Source organism: Aspergillus chevalieri, chromosome 7 (assembly GCF_016861735.1).
Source record: "Aspergillus chevalieri M1 DNA, chromosome 7, nearly complete sequence".
Taxonomy (NCBI): Eukaryota; Fungi; Ascomycota; class Eurotiomycetes; order Eurotiales; family Aspergillaceae; genus Aspergillus; species Aspergillus chevalieri.
In genome coordinates this window covers 133,604-150,536 of record NC_057368.1, presented here as the reverse complement: position 1 = coordinate 150,536, position 16,933 = coordinate 133,604, and the positions used below count along the sequence as shown (strand labels likewise).

At 45.6% G+C, this 16,933-nt stretch overlaps 2 protein-coding genes across 2 annotated transcripts; both read right to left on the bottom strand.

Annotated features, from left to right (window-relative positions):
* Positions 1 to 865: 865 nt before the first annotated feature.
* On the bottom strand, positions 866 to 1,355 carry ACHE_70044S (uncharacterized protein; the record flags this gene model as incomplete). Its single annotated transcript, XM_043282334.1, has 2 exons — positions 866 to 1,171; positions 1,224 to 1,355. The coding sequence occupies 2 exons, from the start codon at positions 1,353 to 1,355 to the stop codon at positions 866 to 868; spliced, it is 438 nt and encodes a 145-aa protein (XP_043139723.1).
* A 13,694-nt stretch (positions 1,356 to 15,049) lies between these two features.
* Positions 15,050 to 15,856, bottom strand: ACHE_70043S (uncharacterized protein; the record flags this gene model as incomplete). The annotated part of the gene is made up of 4 exons (XM_043282333.1): positions 15,050 to 15,248; positions 15,311 to 15,434; positions 15,488 to 15,609; positions 15,660 to 15,856. The coding sequence occupies 4 exons, from the start codon at positions 15,854 to 15,856 to the stop codon at positions 15,050 to 15,052; spliced, it is 642 nt and encodes a 213-aa protein (XP_043139722.1).
* Positions 15,857 to 16,933: the final 1,077 nt, after the last annotated feature.

Genomic DNA, 16,933 nt, shown 5'->3' with positions numbered 1-16,933 from the left:
CAATCACTATTACCTTGCCGATCTTTCGTTTCTACCGTGCGTCCATCCCAATAATAGCTTCAAATAGATGTGTAATCCTCTATTCTCAAGGTTTCAGGTGTGGCATCGAGTTAAAACTCTCAGGCACGGTCGTTATCCTAGTGAAGAGCATACTGGAAACGAATCACAAATCATTGTGCAGACTGCTGATATGGTCTCGTTTACGACGATTCCATGAATTATCTGGTCCCGGTAACTATACAAATCAGTTGACTCATCAACAGTGATCTTCTGACTAAACAAAGTACCGTGTAAGTAATTTACTATACCAGCAACAAATATTGCGCAGGTTACTGACGTGCTTATAGGGCAGATGGAGGTAATCTCCTCACCAGACTCTGTTGCTCTCAGATTACAAATAAGGAGAATCGATCAGCCTGGGATTCTCTGAAGGAGCAGAGTAACAGCAAAATAAAAAAAGATTGTAGCACACATTTGTCATAGAACACTTGATACACTCGCTTGGTAGTCTGTGGAGCTATTTTGCATTTCGAACCGGCCTTCGAGGCCGTCTTCCCCCGAAAGATCACAAAGATGCGTTTGCAAAAAAAAAAAAAAAAAGAAGTGGAAAAGTGGATAGATAACGAAGCCCTTCCTCTGCAGGAGCAGATCTCGGTCGTAAGAGAGGCTGATTAGAATACAGCGAGTCGATCCGGGGCTAAGAACGTTCTAAGTAGTACTTAAGCCACTTACCAAGCTCCATAACAGGGTTTGTGAGATTGCGAATCAGTTGCAATATGAATAATAGGCATCATGTAGGGCATTGTTGGTCTCTACAAGGGGGCATAGAAAATCCGAATGGTAATCGAAGAATCAACCCTGTAATTCAGTTGAACGTTGAACAATCCCTAATGGCGTTATAAACATAATAAATTTCCACACAATCCCAGCGAAAAAGGAAATTGTTGCTCTTCCGACTTCTATGAGGGTCGTAACAATAGCTCCTTACAGTGTCACCAAATCCTACCATACAAATAGTGGCCCATGCTGCCACCCCAATTCGAGGCACAATCCCTTGGAAGATACCCTTGATGCCAGACGTTTTGATAATGTGCGTGAATGACGAGACCATGGTTGGGTGTGCAGGGCGCGTTGGATCATTTTTTATGGATTGCATTTCCACCCGGAGAACCTACGCATAAGTCAATTCACTGGAGAATAAGATAGACAGTTGATCATGCTACCTCAAATGGCTGATTCCAACAACTCAATGCACCGCCGATAGTCGACGCGAGAATCCTCTCTCCGAACCGCAACTTATCCTCTTTGGATTTCCCGGTGATACCCCGAATGATCTCTTCAAGATATTCCATCATCCCAGCCAGGCTTCAGCTCCCTCTTGACTTTGGCCAAGCAATCCCGTCTATTTATCAAAATCTCCGGATTGTACCGGGTCTCCACGAGGAGCGAGTCGCACTTCGACGACACTCAACCAATTATTCAAACACTAGCGCGTGAGGTCCCCAATCAGCTGATCTGGGGTAGTGACTGGCCGCACACTGGAGATGGTAGTAATCGTCTTAACCGCGATATCAACGTCAAAGAGCCGTTTCGAGCAATTGATAACGAGGCCATGCTGCGGAATATCAGGAGCTGGGTGACTGACGAGGCGTGGCAAAGCATGTTGATGGACAATCCTGGTCGTATCTTCCAGTAACTAGCTCTCTAGATCACAACTAACTTACCTCTAAATATTGGAATAAACCTAATCTAGGGCCATATTGATTAGTAATACCACGTGACTCACTGCTAAAGATCTGTTGGAACCCAGGGTGTAGTGGACATATGGCTCAACCAATGGAATCTCAAAAGAGGTCTGTCTTGCTATATAGCTCCTATCTGGCAATTTTATGAGGGGCAAGCTGACTAATACAAAACAATCGGCAATTTAGATAGTCCACCTCCGAGCTATGGATTCCGACACACCCCCTCAGCTCTACCTGTTTCAGGGAGAGCTGCACAGCCTGGAATCCTTCATTTCTGGTCCTTCTATAGACTGGCCTCTGTCTTCTGCTTGGGCTAGTCAATCATATGGCTTATATCAGCCATCCTGAGCATCTTAACGAAGTGCTCATGCTTCTGACGAGGGAGTAACTTGGTGAGTCCATCTGCCACCATCTGGCCTGTTGGCACCCATATAACCTTGATTCGACCCTCTCTGACCTCCTGCCTTAACCAGTGTCCATGGATATCGACATGTCGAAGCTTTGTACTGATTTTGGCTTGCTCTGAGGTCAACAGCTCAACTGTCTGTCTGTTGTCACATCGAATCGATATTGTATGATCAGGGTTAAACTGGATCCTGGAAACGAACCGCTTCCACCATTGGAGAGAGCGTGCTGTTTCTGACAAGCCAAGCAGTTCTGCTTCAGTGGTAGAGGTGGTGACCGTGGGTTGTTTTGAAGCTTTCCAATCCACTGGTCCTCCGTACACCTGGCATATATAACCTGCTGAGCTTTTCCGGTCAGGATTATCCCCATATGACGCATCGCTGGCAAATTCAATGGACTCTAATCCGCTGCCAATTCCGAACTCAATGGCCCTAAAACGCGTTGTGTATAGATAACATATCACTCGGTCAACTGCGTTCTGATGCTGTGGGCCTGGATTCATAAGGAATTGAGACAATTTGGCTGCTGCTTTGGCTGCATCTGGTCGTGTGATTGTGGTGGCATACTGTGATGATCCTACTTTCTGCTGGTATAGTTTGATATCTTCTGCTGAAGCTGTTCCTTCATATGGCATCAACTCTTCAACAGGTAATGGCGTATAGACAGGTGCGCGATGTGTGAGGTGGTATCTCATAGCGACACTGCTAATGTATGTATCCTGGCACAGCCATAGCTTATGCTGCTGTCTGTCTCGCAGTATCCGAATATTAAGGAACCACTCTGCTTCACCATGGTCGGTGAGTTCCCAATGTGCCTCGAGGTCTCTCTCAAGCTGTCTTGCTTGATTTCGTACGCTTGGATGGTTTGCAATAAGAATATCATCCACATAGAAGAAGACAATGATGCCTTCCTTCACGAACACACAAGGATCTTCTGGAACGACTTTAAGACCTAGCTTGGTGAGCACCTTTGATGCCTCCTGTTGCCATAGCTTCGGTGAGATCCGTAAGCCATATAGTGCGCGATTGAGCTTCCAGCACTTCCGTGGCTGTTCAAAACCTTGTGGCATCTGTGTGTATATCTCCTTCAGTAGCTTGCTGTTGAGAAAAGCACCAACAGCATCTCGCTGGCGGAGGTCAAGATTAAATGCGGCCACTAAGGCAAAGATCATCCTTGCTGTACGGGCAGCTAATGTAGCTGCTCTCTTCTCTTCAGGACTGATCATCTCAAGGTCTCCACGGGCACAAATTCGAGCCTTTAGCTTCACAAGGTAGCCATCCTGGTTGAACTTATATGCAAAAACCCAGCGTAAGGGTAGGACTTGCTTTGAAACATCCTTTGGCTTCTCAATGATGGTGAACGTTGACTTCTCTGTTAATGTATGAATCTCCCTTGCACATGCTTCCATGAAGCCCTCTGCATGTGGATGCTTAAGCATCTCCTTCCAGTTCTCTGGTGGTGGTGGCAAGTCATCTCGATGACGTTGGATCGGCTTTTCTGTGTATAAGGCAGCTGCGAATGCCCTCAATAGCTCAGGGGGTCCTCAGTCTCAGTAGTGGCATAAGCCACATATTCATGATCCTCCCTGGCCTTCCTTCTCCTACCACCGCTGATGATATTTGATATGTCAATGCCATCATCTCTGCTGCGTGGAGCTTGTAACTCTTGTTGTAGCTGTTGTTCACTGTCGGAGAGTTGTTCCTCTTCCTCATTGACTTGGAGCTCTGGTGTCTGCTCCTGATTATCCAGCTCCTGTGTCTGATGTTCAAGCTGGTCTTCCACCCCCTGAGCAGTGACAGGGCTCAAATCTGTTTCCTGCAGCGTGTTTTGCAGCGCTTCGTACGGTGGAGTAGGTGGTAGTGGGACCTGTTCTTCTGTGGGAAACGCTCCTGGTAAGGTGTCTTGAGGCGAGGCTTGAGGCATGGTTTCTTGAGCCTCATATCTCTTTTCCGGCGTAGCACTTTCTTGAGCTATTATCTCATCTTCCTTCGGAATCTGCACCTTCTGACTGTCAACCGGTTCTTCATGCTGGTCATCTGTACGGTTCCTATTCTGATCCTCCTCGAGTGGTAGTACTGAAGCTGGCATACTAAGGTCCTGTCGAATAGCATCTAGTTGTTGATACTCAGTTAAAATAACTGGTTCTTGCGTGGGGAGGTCAACATCTTGCCAGTACTGCATATCTGGCTTCCACTTCCTTGATTCATCAAAGAAAGCATCTCGTACGACCTCAACTTTCCCTCTGGCTGGGAACCATATCTTCCATATGTTTGAAGCAATATATCCAACTAGGAAACCGATTTCTGCTCTTGGATGGGTCTTCTCTTTGCGTGGAATGCTTCTGATTCGACAGTAGGATAGGGCACCATACACACGAAGGTTTGCAAGGCTTGTTTTCTTCATTCTATCTCCTGCAAACTCATGGCGTGCCTCTTCCCAGGGCACTATCCATCGTTTCTCATCCTTCAGATAAGTGGGGATTCGGTTTAGGATCCATGCTGCAGCGCTAACAAACTCAGGCCATAGTTGTTTTGGTAGCTGGCCACCCTCAATCCGCAGGTGTCGGGCCATTTCAAGTATGACACCCCCTGACCGTTCAGCCGGTCCATTTTGTTCAGGGTGCCCTACAATACTGTGGGAAACAATTATACCACAGTTATTTAGAAAGGCTTCCACATTATCTCCAGCGGACTGCTCATTGTCATAGTGGAATGCTCTGATTGGTAAGTTCCACCAGTTCTTGACCAAAGCAATGAATTTTCTGACAGCTTCTCTACACTCAGACTTGAATGTATGAGTGTATAACCAGTGAAATCGGATGCCTTCAACATAAAAGTGTGTCATCCACTGATGCCCATTATATCCAGGTGAGAACTGAACCAAATCAAAATGGATTCGGCCACACCATCCAAATGTTTGTCCAATAGGACGCCTTGAGATCTGTCTTGGTGCATGAGATAGCTTGCAGACCTCACAAATACTTGTCTCTGTCGATTCTGGCGCGGTCGAATCTGGTAGTTCACCTTTGATTTTAACACCATCAACCATATCAGCTGCTTTCTGTATGACCTGTGGAGCAACATGTCCAAGTCTTCGATGCCATATCTCTGCAGGTGCTTCTGCCACTAGTGGCTGTTCAGATTTTCGGACTGCATGTGCATGACCTGCTGCTGTATAGGGTATATCAAATGCCCACAAGTTCAATAAATCGATTGGCTTAAGGCTAACCACTGGTGTACCATTAGGGTCACGAATGCAATCCCCATCCTCATCCCAACGGCCGCCTTTCTTCTTCAATGCTCCATATGACACAAGGTTGGTATGGAATCCAGGTGAATAGAGGGCATTGCTAAGTGTGATAGCTTTCTCTTTACCAGTTGTCGGGTCCACACCTTGAAGCTTCACTGTACCAAGTCCTTCTACTCTTGTGGTTGAGTCACCAGTCTTCAGGCTCGAACTCGTTGATGTATAGGTGACAAATCTGCTTCGGTCATTGCAGACGTGCATCGATGAGGCATTATCAAGGATCCATCGAGATCTAAGATCCTGGAAGCTCTCTGGAGCACTATTAAGTGCTGCTATATCTGTCGACGTGAAGAAGGATATCTGTGAGGGCAGAGCACTATTGGCTGACTCATTGGGCTTCTCTTCCTTTTGCTGCCTCTCATTATTTTCCTTGACTTTTGTCTCAATCCAGTCTTTCCATTGAGGATCATCCTTAAGGGCCTTATCCACCTTTTGCTTCTTTGCCTTCTGCACCGTCCAGCCCTGTGGGCGTATGGCTTCATTAATTATATAGCAAAGCCAGGGTTTATGTCCTCGGTTACCACAGGGGCACCAGCGCTTAGGGATCGGTGGCTTGTTTCCTTGCTTCTGTGGTGGTTTCTGCAGCTGGTCTGTTTCTGCCTCTTCAAAGTCCTGGAATGTCGAAAATGATGCTTTTGAGATAGTACTGGTTGGTTTCTGTGGCACCATCTCTTGGTAGAACCCTCGGAAGTTTTCAATCAGATCTCGAGTCTCCCAATCCTCATGGTTCATTATGATTGACTCATACTTCGCCTGCCACCAGGTAGGCAAGACGTCTTTCACTGCACGAAGGAAATCCTTGTTTGCACTCTTCACTTCAGGCAAATCTAAACTAACTGCTTGTTCCCTCAGAGTATTCCAGTCAGCTAGCCAGTGATTAATGTCAACGCCCTTTCTAGGCGGAGATGATGAGAACCACTTCCACTGAGCACGGATATCTTCCTCATATGCATTCGATCGGGCAAATCGAGTTGTGAGATAAACCAAACGTTCATACGGAGTCTCATAGTCAAGCAGGGAGGCATGGTGAATTGGATCAAGGTTAGTGATGATCCATTCGTTCACAGCATCCAAGCCCTTTGCCTGCTGCTCCCACTCCGCTAGATCAAGCTTATAGATGTCAAGCCGATCTCTCCATTCACGCTTAACACTCTCAGATCCACCTTCTGGGTATTGAGGCCTCTTCGGCTTGCGCATTGGCTGCTCGAGGTAATCTTCCTCAATCTGTGGGTTTACTAGGTCCCACACCTTCTTCTGGCGAGCAAATAGCTTCACTCTTGCAAACCAGTTTCTCCATTGAGGAGAGTCCTTCAGTTTATCGCCCTTCATGGCGGAGACCACACTGTTTGACTCCATGGTTTTATGAATCCACTCTGTTTTGTAGGGGTTCAGTTGCTCGTTGCTCAACTTGCTCAGGGGTAATCGTCCTATAATGTGACGGCCTGGTCACGTTGGTTGATTATCACGTGAGGTGTGGTTGTTTGCTTTATTGCTTTGTTGATAAATATGGCGTTACCTCCTTTCTTCCTTCCTCATGTTGATTATTCTCGTCGATAGCTACCTAGGTAGAACCCATGAGTTGGACGTTCCATCATCCTAGTAGAGCGCCGTGACATAATAATCAACATCCTCCTTTTATACCTTAGGGAGAGAAATACCAAAGGCTTCTCCCTTCAAGGGATTCGCTGGTGCCGCAGTTCGGGAGCTGGCCAGGCTATAACAGTGTCTCCATTCAAGTTTCCATCCTCAAGTTCATCCTCAAGTCAAGTCAAGCGCTGCTTCAGTTAAGTTTCTAGAGCTCAGGACTGAAACTTCTGTTGTTGGCATATTCAAGTTCAACTTTCAAGAAGTCCAGTGGTTGCGACTATGCTGGCACCCCTTCAAGTTCTCAAGACTTAAGTTTTTCAAGATTCAAGCTCACGATCCCTTTCTTAAAGATCATGGACCCCTTTCAAGAACTCCGAAACGAATTTTCTTCTACGATCCGCGCCCTCCAGAATGAAATCGAATCCGTCAAAAATGAACCCAAACCACTTCAACGACCAAAGCCATGCCTCCCTGATCCCGAGAAATTCAATGGCCAATCTTTGAAGTTTGATACCTGGCTTGCTTCGATGAAGGCTAAGCTTAGGATTGATGCTCCAGCTATTGGTGATGCAGTGGCTCAGTTCTACTATGTCTATCTGAATCTGGAAAGCAAAGTCCAAGCTCTAGTTCTTCCCCAGTTATCTTATGCAGAAGACACCAACACCTGGGATTACAACACCATCCTTGATCAACTATCTCTGGTTTATGACAACCCCAACAAGGTTCAAGAAGCTGAAGATTATCTACTAGTCCTAAAGCAGGATAGTGGTGAATCTGTGGCAGCCTACATCGCCAAGTTTGAGAGGATTCTTTATGAGGCAAAGGGCAAAGATTGGCCTGATGTCACCAAGATTTCAGCGTTCAGGAAAGGCCTCAATCCTACTCTCCGAGGACGTCTCAACCAGCAGTTGAATCTTCCAAAATCATACACTGATTTCCTTCGTGTGGTTCAACAATTGGGAAGTCATTCTTTCAGCTCAAATTCCACCAATGTTTCCCACTCTCAATCACACCAATCTGGCTCTCACACCAAGTCTGATCCTATGGACCTCAGCGTCATCAATATCAACTCCCTGTCAGCAGCGTCCACCTCCCTAGATGAAAGGAACAGACGACGACAACAAGGATCCTGTGTGAGATGTGGCTCCTCTGATCATTGGGTGAAGGATTGTTCCATGAAGGCACACAAGGAATCCAATAAAATATGGAACCAGCAGATGATTGCAAGGTTAGAGGCAAACCGTCTTGATGACCTTAATGATCTCGATGATTGATTTTTGGAGATGTTTGGACATGTTCATGTGTTTTTCTTTTCAAGTGTCTCATGTATTGTTGCCTTCTCATGTTTTCTTACCTGTGGGTTGACCATGACATTGAGGACAATGCCTATTGAAGCCGGGGGGTAATGTGACGGCCTGGTCACGTTGGTTGATTATCACGTGAGGTGTGGTTGTTTGCTTTATTGCTTTGTTGATAAATATGGCGTTACCTCCTTTCTTCCTTCCTCATGTTGATTATTCTCGTCGATAGCTACCTAGGTAGAACCCATGAGTTGGACGTTCCATCATCCTAGTAGAGCGCCGTGACATATAACACTCGCTACCACAAGCCTATGTGTATAGCTTCAAAACTGACGATTTCGGCGGCGAACCGGGCTCATAACTGTTGGAACCCAGGGTGTAGTGGACATATGGCTCAACCAATGGAATCGCAAAAGAGGTCTGTCTTGCTATATAGCTCCTATCTGTGGTTGCAGATGACGAGGCCTCGTTTTTTGGGTCGCGTGTCACGTTCCTGCTGATTAATGGCCTTGGCGGTCATGTGACTAAAATACAGACGGAAACGGCCTGTGTAAAGTTTCAGTCCGCGTCACTAATTTCAACTACCTTACATGACTTCCCTATCCATCGAAACGTCTATGGATTTAATAAAAACCAATGTACATGCGATTGGAATATAGATTCTAATCAATTGATTCAGAGGTGCTATATTTGGTACCTGTATGAGACAGCCAATAGCTACCTGAAGTTGTTTGCCGGCAAAAATATATATATTTGTTGCGGAATAAATTAGGGTCACAAATCTCACATATAGATTGTTCTTCAGCACTTGCTGGCTACTGATAAAAAGATACAATGGAAAAATAAAAGGCAGTGAGATGATGAAGGCTCAACATTACTATATAAACAGTTTCTGGATGCTTGTTGAGTACTTGCTAATCAGTTTGCTGCTGTTCCTGAATTTGAATCCGCTGCCTCATAAGTGTAACGGGCTAGGCCCGAAAGGCACCTCGAACCATAAATGGTTCTCGATTGAAGCTATTCACAAGAGCGTGCCGAAGTCAGGTGATCGTAGATCACCTGATCACGAGTATATAAATCCACCGCCAGCGTGTCTTTCTTTCTTTCTTTCTTTCTTTCCTTTCCCCAACGAGTTCTTTTGTACATATCTATATATTAGATAGCAAGGCTTCGGCCCATTACATTAGAACTCGTTCGCCCTCATCTATCTACTTATTTATTGAACAACGGATTACGCATCGGATTGAACGCGCAACGGATCGTACATCGCACACTGGACACACTGGACACACTGGACACACTGGAAACACTGGACACACTGGACACATTGAACGATTGGACATACCGGATAACTGGATACATTGGACATCGGATATCAGACATCGAAATTCACGGATAGTTGAGCTATTTACAAACAAATCAATAGTCAAGTCAGTCATATGACCACATTTTCAGCGGAAATCAGCGACCACGAGTCAAACGACCAAACCGACGGCAACATGGGAGACAATATACACTCAGGAGGGACCACCACTCCTGTCCCACAAGATCTTGTCGCAGTTATTGCAGGACTTCAACGACAACTGCAACAAATGGAAGAACGGCGGATTGAAGATCTTCGTCGTCTCAAAGAAGAGTTGACGAGCCCACCCAGAGAGCCCTTGCCACAACCGACTATTGAAGAGATAGCCCCCCAACCAATGGCGGACCCTGTTAGGAGACCTCGACCCAAGCTGACAGACCCAGAAGTCTTTGATGGTCGAAACCGAAGTCTCTACCGTCCGTTTCGAAGCAAGCTGCGCGCTAAACTTGAGGTCGATAAAGAAGCCTTGGGCAATGCCTATGATCGTATGTGGTATGCTTTTGGCCGTCTAACAGATGGGGCTGCTATGCAGGTGCTGCCCTGGATGGAGCGGTTTGCTAAGAAAGGAGCTACTGAGAGCCAGCTGGACGGAATGCTTGATCAAATGGACTTCATCTTTCTGGACCGGAATCTGGAGGAGAAGGCTGTACGAGACCTTGCAAGCTTGAAACAGAACAACAAGCCCTTCACAGTCTTTCTCACTGAGTTCAACCGACTACTCATGGAAGCTGATGGCCATAACTGGCCTGAAAACACAAAAAGGTCCTACCTAGACAATGCATTAAACCGTGAGATGAACACACGCCTTGAAACTGTTGAAAAGAAAAATGGATTTGAAGACTATTGCCGCCAGCTACAGCAGATTGCGGACCGGATGGAGAAGAACCAATTGCGGTACTCACGGAACAATAAGCATACCACCTCAACTTCTCCAGCTCACCCTGTGAATACCACCCGTGCTTCCTCTCCACCCCAAGATATGGACTGGGAACCCACAACAACAACTTCTGCACGCAGCCAACCTCGACGCGTGGCTAAGCATGTATCACGAGAAGAAATGGAACGCCGCAGACAAGAACGACGTTGCCTTCGTTGTGGTGACTCCACGCATTTTATCTCCCATTGCCCCTACGACAGTCCTAGGAACAGTACCCGCATGGCTCGCTCACACATTCATGGGCCGGAACTCGAAGATGAAGAAGAGCAGTTGAGGGAACAACCCAAGCTGGGAAAAGAATAGCTCCTGCAAAAAGTCTCTTGCAGGAGCACCACCAGCAGTTGATGGATCTACCTACATGGCGACCGGCCCCAGCAGCTCAGATAGACCTTCAGAAGGAGTGGAACGACTTCCGAAAAAGAGTCAAGTTTGACAGACCTGAATTCAGAGTATCCGCATTAGTCAATGGAGAACAGGTCAGCAGAACGTTAGTGGACACCGGTTGTACTACATATGGTATGGTTTCTGAGAATTTTACCCGAAAACATCAACTGGAGCGTGTAACCATCAAACCACGAACTATCGACGACTACAAGGGCCCAACGGATGATTGTATAAGGGAGGTAGCGAAAATCTCATTGAACGTGGGGGAAACCACCAAAACACTGCATGGCTGTATGTTGTTCCTAAACTGGGTAGGGGACTCGACATGATTTTAGGCCTTGCATGGATAGACGACCAACAAGTGTTTATCGACCCGAATGGTCCGAAATTGCGCTTCACAAATGGCATTGTTGTTAGTAGCATGGAAGATCAACCACAAATGGATATCCAGCCCATCGGGGCGAACGCTTTTGCACTATGGAACCGACAAAAGAAAAAGGACAGCAGCGTACAGATTTTCGCCGCAAGTTTAAAGGACATTGAGAAAGCATTACGACCCAAATTGCTGACAGACCCCCGCACCAAACTACCACCTCATTACCATAAATTCCTATCAGTATTTGACCGGAAGGAAGCTGACAAGCAACCACCATATCGAGGACCAAATATCGACCATAAGATTGAACTCAATAAGAACGCTGATGGAACGACCCCTGAACCTCCATGGGGCCCCCTTTATAATATGTCAAGGGATGAACTGCTTGTGCTACGGAAGACATTGACAGAGTTGTTGGAAAAGAACTTCATACGTGTTAGCAATTCGCCTGCTGCAGCACCTGTATTGCTTGTCAAGAAACCTGGTGGAGGCTTGCGATTTTGTGTTGACTACCGAGCACTGAACGCCATTACAAAGAAGGACCGCTACCCCCTACCACTAATTAATGAAACATTGGAAAGAATTGGGAAAGCAAAATGGTTCACCAAGTTGGATGTTATTGCTGCTTTTCACAAGATTCGTGTCGCTGCCGGCGATGAATGGTTGACCGCATTCCGAACTCGATTTGGGCTGTTTGAATGGCTTGTAACACCATTTGGACTAGCCAATGCACCGAGCACCTTCCAACGCTATGTTAATTGGGTCCTACGAGATTTCCTAGATGAATTTGCTTCTGCTTACCTTGACGACATCTTGATATTTACGGATGGAACATTGTCAGAGCATCAAGAGCATGTCTGCAAAGTATTAGGCCGTCTCCAAGAGGCTGGCTTACAGATTGATATTGATAAATGCGAATTTGAAGTGAAGTCAACAAAATATTTAGGATTCATTATTGAGGCAGGAAAAGGTGTCAGCATGGATCCAGCAAAGGTTGAAGCAATCATGAACTGGGCTGCCCCTACCACTGTGAAAGGTGTCAGGTCATTTTTGGGATTCGCGAACTTCTACAGACGTTTCATCCGAAACTATTCTGAACTTACAACTCCACTAACAGCGTTGACTCAAAAAGATAAACCCTTTGTGTGGGATGATAAATGCAAGGAAAGCTTCCAACAGTTAAAAAGGATGTTTACAACGGCACCAATCCTCATGCAATTTGATCCAGACCGCGAGACTGTCGTCGAGACTGACTCATCAGGGTGGGCCACTGGTGGCGTACTTTCACAGTATGATGATGATGGTGTATTACGACCTTGCGCGTACTTTTCCAAGAAAAACACTCCTGCAGAGTGCAACTACCAGATTCATGACAAGGAACTTTTGGCGATCATCAATGCATTGAAAGAGTGGGAATCAGAGCTCATATCAGTGGTAAATTTCCAGATACTGACAGACCATCGCAATCTCCGTTATTTTACTACCATGAGACGACTGAATGAGAGACAGATGAGATGGGCAGATCTATTGAGCCGATACAACTTCACACTTCATTACCGACCAGGGAAGCTTGCAGGGCGCCCTGATGCACTGTCTCGACGAGAGCAGGATGTTCCTGTATTGGGTGATGAACGGCTAAAGCATCGCGAACAACGACTATTCGATCCTGAGATCCTCAAGGACGGACCAGTGGAAGGAAGCAGCAAAAGAGGACTAGTTGAAGAACCCCATCCTATTAATGTGTCCCGGATCCTTCTAGCACCAGTCGGCATGGAGCCCTATAACAGTGAGCCAAGCGCACCTCAAGGATATGAACAGGCGAACGAACCTACCAATCTCAATAGTGAGCGACCATCGTTGGAAGAGCTACTGGATATGACTCTTGATGAACATTGGGCTCGGGTAGAGCCACTAGATGAAAAGTATGGTCGTATACGAGAAGCAGTGCAAGTAGGAGCACATCAATTCCCACGTGAACTGGGGATCAAAGCCTCAATCTCAGAATGCTCTATTGAACCGAACAACCGCTTGTGCTACCGAGGCCGGCGATGGGTCCCTGACATTGAATCTCTGAGGACAAGGTTGCTACAAGAAACACATGACTCAGTACTTACAGGCCATCCAGGGAGGAGCGCAATGTATGCTATCCTGGCACGAAGGGTCTACTGGCCTGCAATCTCTGAGGATGTCAGACGATTTGTACGGAACTGTGACAAATGCAGTGCCAACAATGTATGGAGAGACCGCCGACAAGGCCTACTGAAGCCTCTACCAATTCCAGACCGAAAATGGAGATATATTGCAATTGACTTCATCGAGAAGTTACCAATCTCAAATGGTTATGAAAACATCATGGTTATTGTCGATCGCCTTGGAAAAGGTGTCATCCCCATACCCTGTGAGAAGATCGACACCTACACAGTAGCACAGAAGCTTATTCAGAGTTTCATTGGCTATCATGGCATTCCAGCCAGTATTGTATCAGACAGAGGAAGACAATTCACCAATGAGATGTGGAAGCGTTTTTGTGAGCTACTGGGGATCAAACGACAATTATCAACTGCCTACCACGCTGAAACCGATGGCCAAACTGAGCGAATGAATGCTACTATTGAACTATTCTTGCGCTCATTCTGTGATCACACACAATCGAACTGGGCGTCATTGCTACCAATGGCACAGCTTGCAATATGCAGCCGGGATGCTGCCTCCACAGGTGTCAGTCCATTCTTCCTTGACCACGGCTACCACGTCGATCCCTTTCAGTTAGAAGAGGATGTTGAAATCAACCTTTCAGCACCAGACCTGGGCACCATGCGTGAACGAGGTGAACGAATTGCAGCCAAGCTAAGGGGAGCTCTTGACATCGCCACAACAGAACTGGCTGTCGCCCAACAGAAACAAGAAGACTATGCCAATCGTCAAAGAGATGTCGCCCCTGAATACCAGGTTGGGCAGAAAGTCTGGCTTGACCTGCGCAATATACAAACAGAACGCCCTAGCAAGAAACTGGGAAGCAGGCAGGCAAAATTTACTGTGTTGGAAAAGATTGGATCCCACACCTACCGCCTCAACACACCAGGCACAATCCACAACGTGTTTCATACAGCGCTCCTCCGCCCAGCGGCAATGGATCCCTTCCCTAGCCAACGGAAAGATGACTACCAACCTCCTGCAGAAATGATCAATGGGAATGAAGAATATATGGTCGAACGAATACTAGATGAGCGTTTTCGACGGTGGGGACGAGGCGAAAGACATGAGTTTTTAGTCAAATACATTGGCTGGCAGGAACCGGAATGGAACGATGCGAGGAACATGGAGGATACCATAGCATTGGATGACTGGGAAACCTACAAAACGATGAATGGGATTGTTGTCCAATCGGCCTTGAGTATACCAAATGAGCCACCCCACGCCGGGGGGCGATCGCGGAGGCGACGAGGAAGGGGGTAATGTAACGGGCTAGGCCCGAAAGGCACCTCGAACCATAAATGGTTCTCGATTGAAGCTATTCACAAGAGCGTGCCGAAGTCAGGTGATCGTAGATCACCTGATCACGAGTATATAAATCCACCGCCAGCGTGTCTTTCTTTCTTTCTTTCTTTCCTTTCCCCAACGAGTTCTTTTGTACATATCTATATATTAGATAGCAAGGCTTCGGCCCATTACAATAAGTTCCAGCTCTAATTGCTCATTTTGAAGCTGTTTCAAGCGAACTTCTTCTTCTTTCCTTTTGACTTCTGCCTCCAGGTCTCGTAATTCTAATTCTTGACGGCGTTGTTCAATTGTCAGTATGTTTGTTGAAGCCACTCGGCGAAGATTCCGTGATGAGGTTGTAGATCTAAGTAGTTATCAACTAGTCAGTAACTGCTCAAGAAGCACTTGACATGAAAGTATACTTACTCATTATCAGCAACCTGAGAAGAAGAACCTCTTGAATTTTCATGTGAGATTTCAAAATTTTGACTGCTTGCTTGCCTCTCTGATTCAGCTGTTGAAGATAATCGCTGACGTTTATGGCCTCTTCCTATATTAAATTAAGTACTTGTCAATTACTTAAGAAGTACTTATATAACTTACTTTCCCGACTCATGTGTCGCAGATAGTTTGCCTCCATTGTAGAAGCTCGATATGAATGATGAATATTGAACTGCTGAAAATTATGATATTGAAGAATATCATCTTTGTCAAGTTTTGCAGAACTAAGATAGTTAGTGTTGTATCAAGCAGTTGATGAGTAGTTGGTAAGTACTTCCGAGCTGCTTCAGCCAAAGTCAAATATTTCCCTGAAGCATATGATTTTTGGTGTGATTGCTCAACAGCATTTGTATGGTTTCGTAGAATATTAAAATAATGTGGCTGAATTTTTGAGCATGATTCATTTAGACCTGCCTTAATAACTGCACTCTTTTTTTTGTATGGCCCAGGTCTGGACTGCTGGCGATTCATATTCTATTCGATAGTTAGCAAGTACTTATTGAGTGGTTTATTACCACTTCAATACTAACGTATCAGTAGTTTAATCAACTCATCATACTCAGCCTCTGACTGGCAATCTAGGAGACTCATCATGCGACTCCAAAGGCCTGATCCTTTATTTTTAGTCCCAATTGCCTTTAAAATTGAGCGTTGAAAATGAACACGACAGAATATGATAATATGCTGTAACTGCCATGTAGGATCTTGGTGTTGAGGATCAATTTCAGAAAGATATTGCCCAAGCCCTGATTACTTAGTAACTGCATCAAAAGTACTTCAGGAGTGCTTACCTGTGTACTGTTTTGTGTCCATATCAACAATAATACCATGAATCCCAGATCCATGAATTGGATCAAATAGAACTGGTCGTCCAGAAACCTTCTCAATAAGATGGAATGCTCGCTTGAAAAGTAAATAGTAACCTTCAGTAGAATCCTCACTGGTAAAGACTCGAAGTAAAGTTATGACTAGTTGCCAAGTGGTTAGCAAGTAGCTCTCAAGCAGTTATGCAGATACTAACTTTTGCATTGATCTGGCATGAATGTTGCAAAAAGAACCTCATTCATCTCTTTGGATCGAATTCGCTTGAAAGACATATCAATTTCAAATGAAGATAAAGTTGATAATAAGTCAATCTGATCCTTGAAGGCACAAAATACCATTGTACCTTGAGAATCATGATATTTCTCTTGAATGTATTCCTAGGCACTTCATTAGCATTCTAATAGTCATTCAATGAGGCAATGGATGATTAGAACCACTTACATTGATTAGCGAATCCCGGTTCTGTAGGAATAGCAACCCATTAATATCCTGTCCATTAGGGTATGAAAGAAGTCGTTGTTTCTGGATAATTGTTGCAATTCGGTCTTTATTACAGAAGCTAGAGTGGATCTCTGCTAATGTAGAAGCACCATACTGCTGACAAAATGCCTCTAGTTGTGGACTTCGAAGAAATTGTGCTAACACTAGTTAGTATGTATTATTCAATCACTTGAGAACCAACCACTTACCTGTGGTCAAACTCGGGTCTTGTATTTGTTGGAT